General features: G+C 46.5%; 1 protein-coding gene across 1 annotated transcript; it reads right to left on the bottom strand.

Moving 5' to 3' along the window:
* Positions 1-6,878: 6,878 nt before the first annotated feature.
* On the bottom strand, positions 6,879-8,024 carry LOC146789987 (protein FAM200C-like). The gene has a single exon (XM_085631239.1). It carries the CDS (start codon positions 8,022-8,024, stop codon positions 6,879-6,881), a length of 1,146 nt encoding a protein of 381 aa, XP_085487365.1.
* Positions 8,025-13,335: the final 5,311 nt, after the last annotated feature.

The raw sequence follows: 13,335 nt of genomic DNA on the forward strand, positions 1-13,335 counted from the left end.
AAAGAAAGTCAAAGGATCTGAAAACACAAGTATTGTTACAGCAGGTGGAGAGGGGTAGAGGAAGGGGGAGAGGGGTACAGAATTTCGTTCCGAGAGGGGCGGGGCCCGTGCACCCGACTGGGCGAACGGATCTCGGCATAAATCAATGTGCTTTCTGCAAGGAGGAGGGGCATTGGAGAGCTCAATGCCCATTATTGCATGAACAGAACGCTGCTTCTAGGGGACGTGGAAGGGGTAGAGTAAGTGGACATCGAGGTGGATACACGAGACAAGAACAGGCGGTACGAGGTGAGAACAGTCAGAATTATTTCGATCAGAGTCAGGGTAAACAATACTACCATGACGGACGTGTGACGGAGGGAGACATTGGGTACACTCAAGCATAGGATAGCCAAGGGCAGAGTAAGGGGCATGTGTCAATCCCGATAGATCAGGCTGGACCTTATGTCCATGCACAATTGCTGGAGGCATCAGGTAAGTGTTTGGTTGACACAGGGGCTATGAACAGTTCTGTTTCACGTGCCTTGGTCCCGGGGGCTGCTCTGTATGGCCAGACTAATGTGTCCGTGGGGTTCTCTGGAACTCCAGTGGTAAGCCCCATTTCAAAACCACTTTCCCTTACTGTGGGACCAGTAACGATTGAATCACCTTTCCTCCTCACCTCCCAGTGTGGGGAAAATCTCCTGGGTATGGATAAACTAAAAAGATTACATGCACGCATCTTTTGCTCCCCCGATGGAGTTTACCTAACCATTAGGAATCCCTCTGTCCCCTCCATTCAATGTTTTGCAAAAACTGACTCCTTACCCCCTGAGCTTGCGACACTCCCGAGGGACCTTTGGGCCCTGGGGGACACTGATGTGGGGTACTTACCAATTCCACCGGTGTCCATCACTTTAAAACAGAATGCTCAATTGCCAAGGATTCCGCAAAACAAAATAGCCCCCGAAGGTGAACGTGCCTTACTGGCCATTATTTCCGACCTGATTAAAACAGGGGTGGTGGAAGAAACGGCGTCCAATACCTGCAACAGTCCGATTCTCCCGATTCTTAAACGAGCCCCTGTACCCCAGTCCCCTGATTATGCTAATACCTATCGATTTGTGATTGACCTACGAGAAATCAATAAAATTGTGGTACCCCAGTATCCTGTGGTGCCGGACATTAATTCCATCTTAACGATGATTCCTCCCACTGCCACATTTTTCTCGGTGATTGATTTAAAGAATGCGTTCTTTAGTATTCCCATTCATCCAGATAGTAGACATTTGTTCGGTTTCTCATTAGGAGGCCGCAGCTTTAGATTCTGTCGCGCCCCCCAGGGGTGCACCGAAAGTCCTAGCATATATAGCCAAGCCCTGAAAAAGGTATTGGACTCTTTGCAATTGCCGCCAGGTAATGTCTTATTGCAGTATGTTGACGACCTCCTTGTGGCTTCTGATACAGAACAGGGTTGTCGCAACGCCACGGTAACCCTGCTGCGACATCTGGCCCCCCACGGTAACAAGGTGTCACTTTCTAAATTTCAATATTGTCGACCGGAGGTGACCTATCTCGGTCATCTCCTGTCGAAGGAGGGAAGACGGTTGACTTCTGAGCGTATCGCAACCATAACTAACATACCTGTCCCTCGCACGCAACGTGATGTCCGCGCTTTGCTTGGCATAACCTCCTACTGTCGCCAATGGATTGCTAACTATTCTCTCTTGACTAAACCTTTCCTGTATCTAACTACGAAGGATGTGCATGAACCTTTACCGTGGACTGACGAATGCCAGAATGCTTTTTCCGCTCTGAAAACTGCTCTTTGCTCTGCTCCTGTGCTTGGCACCCCTGACTACCGGAAGCCTTTTGTGCTCTACGTGCATGAGGTGGACGGTTGTTCTCTTTCAGTGTTGACACAAGACTTTGGTGGTAAGCAAAGGCCTTGTGCATATTTCTCGGCGGTTTTGGACAATGTCGCCAGAGCACTTCCCAGTTGTCTGAGGGCTGTAGCGGCAGTTGCCATAGCAATCAGACAATCGGAAGGGCTAGTCCTGAATACGGACCTGACAGTGATGGTGCCTCATACTGTGGACGTATTATTAAACAGGACGCAGACGCAGCACTTAACTAGTGCACGTCTTACAGGGTACGAATTGACCCTGTTTGCACCTCACATAACGATCAAACGATGTGTTAATTTGAATCCTGCCACGTTGTTACCCCTCCCTTCGAAAGGCGGTGGACAAGACACACATGATTGTATCTTTCGAACTGAAGAAGAAACCAAGGGTCGGATAGACCTGACTGACACCCCACTATCTGATGCCCAAGGGGAGTTGTATGTAGATAGGTCATGCTTCAGATTACCGGATGGTAAGACAGCTGCGGCTTATGCGATCACTACTCTACAAACGGTAGTTGAGGCGGCGAAGATACCATACCGGTCGGCCCAGGCAGCCGAATTGGTTGCATTATTCAGGGCTTGCGAACTAGGAAAAGGCATCAGGCTGAACGTCTACACCGACAGTCAGTACGCGTTCGGTGTAGCGCACAGCTTTGGGAGGTTGTGGGCGGAAAGAGGATTCCTGACATCCCATGGTGAGAGAATAAAGAATGGACCACTAGTTGAACGGTTACTAGCCGCATTAACATTGCCCAAGACCCTGGCTATAGTCAAATGCAGTGCACACAAAGTTATCACTGATGACGTGGGGAGGGGAAATTTCTTTGCAGACCAGATCGCGAAGGAAACGGCCCGGTCTGACACCACTTCCATGCTTGTAGTGACAAGAATGATAGAAGTAGAGGTTTTTAATAACACCATAGATAGCGTGAAAGAGCTGCAGAAAGAGGTGACCCCGGAAGAACTGACATACTGGCAGGAGCAAGTGGGGAGGCTTGATGAGAATGGGTGTTGGACCGATCTGTCAGAGAGGTGTAGATGGTTGCTGCCGAACGCTTTTGTAAATGCGGTGGTAACTATGGCACACGGACCTTCGCATGTAGGAGTTCAGGCCATCTGTGCCATATTGGATTCTGTTTGGTATAATGTCAATATCCCCAAGACAGCTAGGAACTTGGTCCAGCATTGTATAATTTGTCTCCAACATAATCCTGGGGTTAGTATCCCCGTCCTAGCAGGTAGTTTTGCACCGCCCACCTTGCCTTTCGAAGTACTCCAAATGGATTACATACAGCTAGAGCGAGTTAACAATCTGAAATACGTGCTGGTGGTGATTTGTACCTTTAGCAAATGGGTAGAGGCGTACCCCACGAAGGAGAACACTGCCTTGGCAACTGCGAAAGCTCTGGTAAAAGAGTTCTTTCCTCGATATGGGTTGCCACGAGTAATTTGGAGTGACAATGGGACCCATTTTAATGCTAACTTAGTTAAGTATGTATGCAAGGGCCTGTCCATCCGGCAGAAGTTTCATGCCGCTCGACATCCCCAGTCAGCGGGTCTAGTTGAAAAATATAATGGAATTTTAAAACTGCGATTGGCTAAGCTTCAGGACTCGACGGGATTAAAATGGCCCGATCTCCTCCCCCTGGCCCTGTTGTCTGTAAGAACTACTCCCCATTCACGGAGCGGTATCTCCCCTTACGAAGTCATTTTCGGCAGACCTGCCAACGTATGGGGAGTACCCCGGCCCAAATCTTTCAGGGACATTGAATATCCTATGTTGACTGATTACTTGTATGCTCTGACTAAAGATCTTCGTTCCATTCATCAACAGATATCTGCCACACTGCAGCCCCTGCCGGAGGGTCCTGGACACGGCGTAGAACCAGGACAGTGGGTCCTGGTCCGAAACTACCAACGGAAATCGAGTTTGGATCCACGCTGGTCCCGGCCTTACCAGGTGCTCCTGGCCACACGAACAGCTGTGAAAGTCGAAGGGAAGCAGCACTGGATCCATATCTCCCATCTTAAGCGAGTTCCTCTCCCATTGCCAAGGGAGCAACTGGACCAGGAGGAAGGTCAGCCGACTCAAGGTGAGCCCAGCACAGGAGAGTCACTTTCCCCGGACACCCGCAGAGAGGTTGACGGGCGAGGGGAGAGTGCTGTGGGCGTTGAAACCCCTTTCTGTCGCCACCCAATCGTCCAAAGTGAAGCATCTGTTTGGGAGCCCAGCTCCTCATCTGACCCCACTGTGCCCACCTTGTTCACGAAGCCTGAAACCCCTGGTCGGGATCGATATCACCTGCGGCCCTGGAAATAGACGAATCCCAGGTCTAGCCCCGGCAAGTGCAGCTGGAGGCCGCCGCAGAGACCTGAGGATTGTCGGAACACTGGACTGAACTCGTTGAGAGCATGGAACTTTAAGTAAAGCTCTGTTCAGAACGAAGATAGAGACATTGATTAGACGAACAGGGGCCCAGGTGGAGGTCTCTTTTCAACACGAGTTGCGTCAAGTGTGACTCCAACGCGAGAAGTTTTTACCCTTTTTTCCTTTTTGTTTTTTTCTGAACAATAGGAGTCTGCCTGTGAGGCTCTAAACGGACACAGGAAAGAAGCACCCTCCGGCAGGACGGACTGCTTGTAGACCCCTTTTTGCCCGAGATTATATTGGACTTTTAGTGAGGAAAATGTACCCTTTTGCTCGTTTTGTCCCTGAAGACGGGCGTCCCATAGTACCCCGTGCTGTTCCCCCGCATTTGCCAATGTTCTCTTCATGGAGCTTGCGTGTTAAAATTGTTTTCATTTTTATACTGATGGTATCATTTGTACTATGCTTAGGTTTGTTCATATATTTAGAGTTTCGTCATCCTGTGCACACCCTGATAATGTCTACTCCTGCCCCTAAGGAACATCATTTCCAGACTTTTGCTCCTCATAAAGAAAGGCACCGACAGACATATGTACATAATGCTTTTATCGAAATGCTGCACCAGACTCATAGCTCCACAAACGTTACTGATTGTTGGGTCTGTGGGCTTCTCCCGTCAGTGATGCATAAGCAAGATTTGTTTATATCAGTGCCTTTGTCTTACTTAGGTAGTTGTGAAGCTTGGTTTAAAATGTTATCCATGTTGTACGAACACTACACTATAGATGAACGTCGATTATCAGAGAAGGATTACGCCTTGATTTTAGCATATATAGAGACACACCAAGGTTTTACCCCTAATGCTGAGGGAACGGATGGTACCCTTGACCCCACCGCCTGCATGAATGTATATACCGATCATGAAAATGATACCTGGCTGAGGGATGAAGTACTGGATTTCATGACCTTCAACTTTACTGAATATTTCAAATACTTCCAAGAGCGAAATGTCTCAAATGAAAAAATCATTCCGGTCCCGGTATTGAATACATCCTCCTCTTTCTGTGTGCAGGGGATGGGGCATTTGTTCGTAGGATATAGCAGATGTAATTACACTTATAGGTTGCAGACATACAGTAGCCCCCCTACACTCACCCCTCCCAATGTTTATTTTGTGTGCGGTGAAAACGCCTACACCTGGTTACCCAGAGGGTGGATGGGTAGGTGTTACTTGTCTTTCCTTTACCCACCGGTGTACATAGCTCCTTCTGATTATCATAAGTCTCATTCCTTAAATCGGCGGAGCCTAACAGCTGAAGTCGCCCGTAATGATGCCACTGATCAAACTGACACTCCAGCACAACATTTTGTTGATATTATAAAAGGGGCGTTGCCCATATGGGGACCCATCCTCAATAGTAAGGAAGTTAGGAGGTTATCCAGAGTGGTGGAAGGGGTGGTTAATACTACTGCAGGGATATTAACTAATATCACAGTAGAGCTCCAGGCGACCCGGCTCGTGACCCTTCAAAATCGTCTTGTTTTAGACGTTATCCTAGCAGATCGTGGTGGAGCCTGTAGGGTCATCGGCAGTTCCTGTTGTGTATATATACCTGACTCCGCCCCTTCCGTCCATCTAGCTATCCAGAAACTGCATCGACTAGCCTCTGAAATTCACACTGACACTGGTACTTGGTCCTTGTCCGGGTGGTTCTGGGGTTTGGTGACCGCCTGGGGATGGAAGTTATTTATGATTCTCTTGGGGGTGGTAGGATTCCTTTTCACCTGTTGCATTTGTCTACAATGCGGGCCGGCCTGTTGTGCATATTGTGCTAGTCAGGTTCGCCGATCCATCCCTAAGCCCCCGTCCAACCAAACCAGGATCGATGCTCAGCGGACTCAGAAGGAGACGCATGATTTAATGCAGATTGATGAGGGTATTTTTGAAGACTGACTTCGTTATTAGTTATACTGCACTAAAAGGGCCGTTCTGAGGTATTCAGGTCATTATGGTATGATTAGCGCAGTATATCTAATGACGGTATGCTTAGCCACGGTGCATTGGAAGGATCGAAATCCCCGTTACGTTTAGCATGACAAAAGGGCCGAGAACCAAACTGCCTCCATCTTGGATTGCGGCTCTTGCTCTTAGGAGTCACGTGGTCCTCTTACACACCATCTGCCTTTCCTTTTCACGGAAATAATTAGGAGACAGACAGAGTTGCTGAGAAGCAAGGTCACATCTGCTAAAAGGGAATATCAAGCGAATTCCTCCAGACCTGGGACGAGAAGGGAGTCACCCTTCCGACCTTCTCTGTAAAGATAGTAACCCTTTGTATGTGTAACCGAAACTAGAAATAGGCATGAGCTCATTAGGGGCGCCAGGACTAACTGGTACTTTTCCACATATAAGGTTTTGTATGCTGTGCTGATAAATGTATAAAAGTGTGTTACTGTCAAGGAGCCAGCAGTCTTCCTCGGCGCACCTGATGGGTGAGGATCGACGAGGCTCCTCTATATAGAGATCTATGATGATAATAAACGTTTGAACCTTCCACGTTGCCAACTGCTCCTTATTTAATGGATATTGCGGGTCAATGGTAAGTGTGGCCCTTGGAATAATTATTTGAACACAACAACTTCCTCCAGATAAGTACACAGATTGAGACTGAACAACATTTCCTGAGCTTTTTCAACCCTCTGTGTTAAAGCCTGCAACTTAGGAAAGTGTGTGAGATCACCATCGTTCATCTGCTCTCGGAACAGCTCGAGTTTACTTTCGAAGGAGTATATGGCACTCATCATTGAGGACACAAGTTTCTGTCTACCTTGAAGTGCCAGATTGAGTGTGTTGAAATGTGAGAAGATGTCACACAGAAAATGGAGCATGGTGAGCCATTGCAAGTCATATAATTCTGGGAAGGACTGCCCTCGGCTGATTACAAATTGTTCAATTTCAGGAAGCAAACTAATAAATCTTTCTAGCACTCTACCTTTGCTCAACCACCTAACCTCAGTATGCAACAACAGATCTGCATATTCACTTTCCGCATCCCTCAGCAATGATTTAAAAAGTCTGTGGTTGAGTGCTTTTGCTCGAATATAATTAACAATTTTAACGACTTGCTTCATAACCTCATTTAGTTGCCCTTGTTTTATTTTGGCGCATAATGCTTCCTGATGGATTATACAATGATAATCAATTAAAGTGGATGATTGAAGTTTTTTTCTTAACAGAGATACAAAGCCCTTCTCATGTCCAATCATGGAGGGTGCTCCATCTGTAGTGACACTTACAAGATTGTTCAATGGCAGGTGATGCGATTCAAAGAAATGACACATGCTGGCCAATACATCCTCTCCTCTTGTGTGACCATGCAATGGCAAAAGGCAGAGTAGCTCTTCCTTTGGAATGATTCCTTGTTCCAAATACCTCACCCAAATCATTAACTGTGCCACATCACCTACATCTGTTGACTCATCCACAGCAATGCTAAAGAAAGGGGACAGCTTGACTGCATTGATGACCTGCGCTAGAACATTGTCACCCATTGACTCGATGCGACGTGTGCATGTGGAATCTGACAGTTGCAATGCACCTATTTCCTTCATAATGTTTGATTTATTAGGATAGTTGGCAAATAAAATGTCTGCTGCCGAGAGAAAACACTTCTTAACCAGCTCTGCTTCTGTAAATGGCTTTTTATGTTTGGCAAGTAAGTAGCAAATTTGGAAGGATGCCTCGGTTACTGCCTCGGATTCTTTCATCTGGCACAGAAAGAGCTTTTGTTGGGATACAAGTGCTTCCTTTAGTGATGCCACCTTCGCAGAACGCAGTTTGGAGTTCAGTGGATAGTTTGCAGTGTATCCAGAGTGCCGCGTTTTGTAGTGCCGTTCCAGATTATACCTCTTAAGCACATTTACTTTCTCTTTGCAAAGCAAACAATTGGCTTTTTCTTTTGGGCATTCCACAAACAAGTACTCTTCTTCCCATGCTTCCTGGAAGGTCCTGTGTTCACTCTGGATCGATCTGGGTCGTTTGCAAGGCTTGGAAACTGGGCTGTAGGCCATTGCGGAGATGTCCAGCTAGTTTGTTACTACACAATAAGTAACACGGACCAGGATTCGGATTTTGCGCCCGGCAGCACCCTACGACTGGTAAACCGACACACTCCACGACCGATACTGCGTCACGACCGATGGACCAACACCACTTCGCGCAACAGATCTGTGAGCAACATCAAAGTAATGTTTTGTTTAAACATACAACATAATGGGTAAACCTGCACATGTCACTCAATAGGGATTTGAAATAAATGGCATGCACACACACGTATTTAAAAGCACGTTCACGCGCAGGTATCTTGGCGATAAATAACAGATGTTTGTTGCTACCCAACTGCAGTGGACAAGGGGAGGGCCCTGGTTTCAGGTGGGGACAATTTTAACAAAACATTGTAGCTTAACTTTGCCCTCTATGCCAGCTGGTATCTATGCTTGAGGCCGAACACGATCAATCAACCGCCATCAATCAATGCCCCTACTTCGTGCAAATTTGTTCCCGCGCAAAGTTACTTTAAAACAGAGCCAACCAAATCTCACATAATAGGATATTTTGCTGTTTATGTTTGCACTGCTTGTGTGGAAAAGGGGAGGAAAAGCGCTGATGACAGAAACTGCACGGCTGAGAGACAAATGGCTTCTGATAGCACTTTGAAGCGTATTTGGGACATTCTGTGATTGGATACGTATCCCAATTTGTCAATGTATTTTAATGTCTGAAGGCAGTGCGTGTTTTTCGCGGTGCCTGGTAGTGGGTGTAAGATGACAGTGTCTTCTGATTTTCCCTGGCTCATGGGGTGGGCCAAAGGTATTACATTTTTTTTTTTTATGTAGATGTTTTTGCAGTGAGATTTACAATTGACCTTACATCCTCATATGCACAAAACATGAAAGCCATGTGGTTAACAAAGGGCTGCCAAACAAGCAGCACTGTCACACAACATACACCGTGGAAAATTCAGCCTCAACTTACCATGCCCTAAAACGCATCACAGCAGAATTACCTACCAGGATTGTGAATCATGTTAGGAGGACACTTTACTACTGATTAACATGAACAATTGACCACACAATCCAAAGAAAAGAAAGAGATTGGAAAGGTCCTTTTGGCGCACCCACCCATACACAAAAGGAACTAAAAAGATCTTCAGATCGAACACAATTTACTGTCCTGCTAATAAACAATCCAGTTCTAAACTAAATATCATAACATACTCTCTGCTAACCTCATAATCATGTGCCAACATGCGCAAGAGATCGATGGCCTCCCCAGATTACTGCAAAAGGGGGCCCAATGCTATTGTAATGGTAGTTGTTGAGATACAAATGCAAATAACATGAAATAGTAGGATTACTGTTTGCTCCAAACACACATGATTACCTTCGTCTATGACTCCCTACAATTAAACGAGCAACAAACCGAGGTCCAAAATTCAGTAAAAACGCAAGCCCTACTGTCAGATTTGACACTGTGGTGTGCACAAGTCCACTGGGTGCAAGGGCGTACTATTGGGGAAAAGCACTACTTCATGTTACAATACAAGGCGGCTGGCACTCGTTCAAATACAAAACCGACTCTAAGCGCTTCGAAGCTGTTTCCTCGCCGTAGTAAGTTGGGCGCTGGCAAACTTTGAACAGGAAATTCGGGATAGTTTTTCTTACTGTAAGTAACAAATTCAAATAGAAGCTACGCCGCGCGTTATACAAGAAGTGCTTTACCTCCGAGCAGTCGCTCTCGTGCGCTTCGTTCCCCGCACCCGAAGATAATCACCCGAACTACAAGATGTCACTTTTTGTTTTGAATTTCATGCCCACCCAGAGCAGCTCACCAATCCGAAAATGTATTTTCCGGTACAAGGACAACTATACTTTACCTTAAAAGTTGATTCGCACACAAACTAGCCCCCAACATATCAGAAACAGCCCGTCACAAAAAAAAACATACCTGTTCAGGCGAAGAGACGCTTTTCCGGACACCAGGCTGCTGCGAAGGTTCTCCGGGGCTGCGGGCTGGAAGGTCGACACCAGGCTGCTGCGAAGCTTCTCCGGGGCTGCGGGCTGGAAGGACGACACCAGGCTGCTGCGAAGGTTCTCCGGGCTGGAAGGACGACGTCGTCAACAGGAAGCTCACCAAAGGGCCTTTAAAAGTCAGCTGTAACTAGCGCTAGTTACAGCTGACTTTTAAAGGGCCTGAGCTTCGCGCCGGGTCCAGGTGTGACGTCAGAGGCAGGCAGGCGAATCGCAGGCAAGCAGTAAACAGGGAAGATGGCCGCAGGAGGAAACATTGTGAATACGTATGCAAGCGTATTCACAGCGTTTGCTTCTGCGGCCATCTTCCTTGTTTACTCCAAGGAAGGGCATACCAGCATAGTACGATCGAACACGGTCCGCGGGCCGCCAATGAAGGCCGGGCGGGCCGCCACCGGCCCGCGGGCCGTACTATGAGTAACACTGCTCTAGCCCATGTGCACTGTAACACCACCCCGTGAATATGTCATGCCACACTTGCCTTCGCACAGGTTATATTGCCCCATCTAACGTGCCTTCCTCGATGCCTATGTTATAACGCACAGCGCTATGCCATACATATTACAATCTGGGATCCATATCTTTGTCACAGTGCATATGCAACGTTAAACTCCCCAGCACATATTTTATATTACAACTTTAGAGAGTAGTTAGGTTACATAACACTGCCCTGTGCATATTACACTCCAAGGCGCATATCGCATAGCACGCGCTAGTGCCTGTGCTATCTCGCGCTCTCCAATGAATCTGTCATTGCGCACAATGTATTGCATATTATATTTCACGCCCCGGTTCATCTTATATCACACTTTTTGGTGCATAGTTTATACCATATACTATATCTAGTTTTCTTTGTCAATCGTGCTCTCAGGACTATGTTCTATATAACACTGCGTCCACCTACCCTTTTCACGGGCATTACATTTTGCGATGGGGGTGGAGGGTCAGGGGGTGTTTCTGCCAAATGAGCCCGGAGTCACAGTCACAAACTTCCTCTTCTTCCTGAATAAAAGTGAGATTATGCTGCATACTTGTTCATATTTTAAGTAGTTTTCACAGACACACATTTTAAAAACAATAAAGTTCCTGAAACCCACCTTCTCTGAACAGTTAGCTTGCTGCCCCATCCACCTCCTCCCTATCCTCTGTTGTCTGAATCCATGGACTAGCCTCCTCCCTCCTGCCATGCATGGTCTGATGTGCTGCTGCTGGAGTGGGTTCTGCAAAATTTTTGTATACCCATCCCATTTTGCATGTCGTTTTATTAATTAGATTAATTAATTAATCATAATCGTACTAATGGTTTGGAGTGATGTGGAAATAACTAATCAACCTTATTAATGACCGAAATACACGTGGGATTTGCATCTGCATGGCCTAATTAATGACGTGAACTAAATTTCGTACGCATATTAATGATAGATAATTAGAACATTGCACGATATATGTCGCTTTGGTGATGAAATTGTGATTCTTGCTTTATTTAGTAAGTATAAACCGCATTGAGTGTTGCTTTTGGCTAGATAAATACACACACATTTGGGTATTAGCGAGGGAATAACATTTAATTAGTCATTTCTATGTATTAATTACGTTTTTTTGTTTCTGTTTTTGCTTAAGTTGACTATTCTGGCCTATCAAATGATGGCTGCTTTTGGTGCCTAACCCAACTGCCGACGCTGAACCAGGCTTGGGTGAAGTGCGCCTGCACTAAAAGATGAGCAACAATGGCCCTGTCTTGACCCCAGGCAAGCTGTACTTATCAAGGCCACTGGGAAAGGGGCCAGCGCTACAGACAAAAGGCTTTATTAAAGAACCGGAACCAGCAAGTATGCTGACAACATGGACTAAACCTTATGGGAACGGAGAGGTTGACCCCTGATCAGCCAATCAGAACAGTTTAAAACTCAATATTGTTACATTTTGCTATTGAAATTATTATAAAACCCATAGAATAGAGAGGTTGGAGGGTCGCTCCTTCGATTTCCTGATGATATGCTGATGCAGAGGACGGTGACACTGCAGGACAGCTGTTCGCCTGAATCTTTGACGGACTGAATTAATGCCCAAAATCCTGATGAACTTAACCTGCTAAATTGATGGGCATAGATTTGCGAGATTGCCAGATTTGACATAGAGGACGACTTTAGCCAGAATAGGTAAATATGAATGGCAACTTGATCAAATGAATGATTTAATCTGCAATATTAATATAAATTTGGATTTGAACATCTACAGAAATGAGTTGGGTTGTTTATTCATTGAAATGTGTTAATGAAAAGGTTAATTAGAGTATTAGAAATTCACTTAAATCTACAACTAACAGATCCATCCCGGTCATGAGGGGAATACCAAATGTAGAATCTAGGGCCTAATGAGTATAAGAAGGGTTTGTAGGTTTGTTGTTCATTAGGGTAAAGTGGTATCTTCCTCCCTCATTATCCAGCACTTGGAAGGATAATCGCCTCTCGTACGGACTGATGGTGAGTGTGTGTTGGTGTTATGGGCCCCACCAGCGAATGTATGGATAGTGTGCGTGTGTGAGATCTTTTGGTCCGCAACGGTAGGGAGGGATTTTGCACTCCGCGCTGGAGCACTGCCACTGCCCTCCATTTAGCATGATGTACCAGTCCACTCCTCCTGCCCTCCATTGCCCAATTCTATGGCCCATCATTGACCTCCTGATTAGCCTCTGTGCTTAGTTTGCTGCCCCTATTCTCCTTCCCCTGCCCTCCGATGTCTTTGTGCATGCCCCTGCTCCATCCTTTTTGTCCACCATGTTCCATGGACCTGCCACTCCTATCTACTCTGAGTGTTCTGTTTAGCTGCCACTCCCCTCCCACCTGCCTAGCATTGTCAGATGACTGTAACCTGTCCCTGCCACCTCCACCCTGCCTGTCCACATGCCATGCCCCTATCCCCTTCCTCCTATCCTCTATGGTCCATTTTACTGCCACACCCTTCTACCCTCCCTGGTCTGTTGTGCTGC

The sequence above is a fragment of the Triturus cristatus genome, chromosome 10 (genome assembly GCF_964204655.1).
Source record: "Triturus cristatus chromosome 10, aTriCri1.1, whole genome shotgun sequence".
Taxonomy (NCBI): Eukaryota; Metazoa; Chordata; class Amphibia; order Caudata; family Salamandridae; genus Triturus; species Triturus cristatus.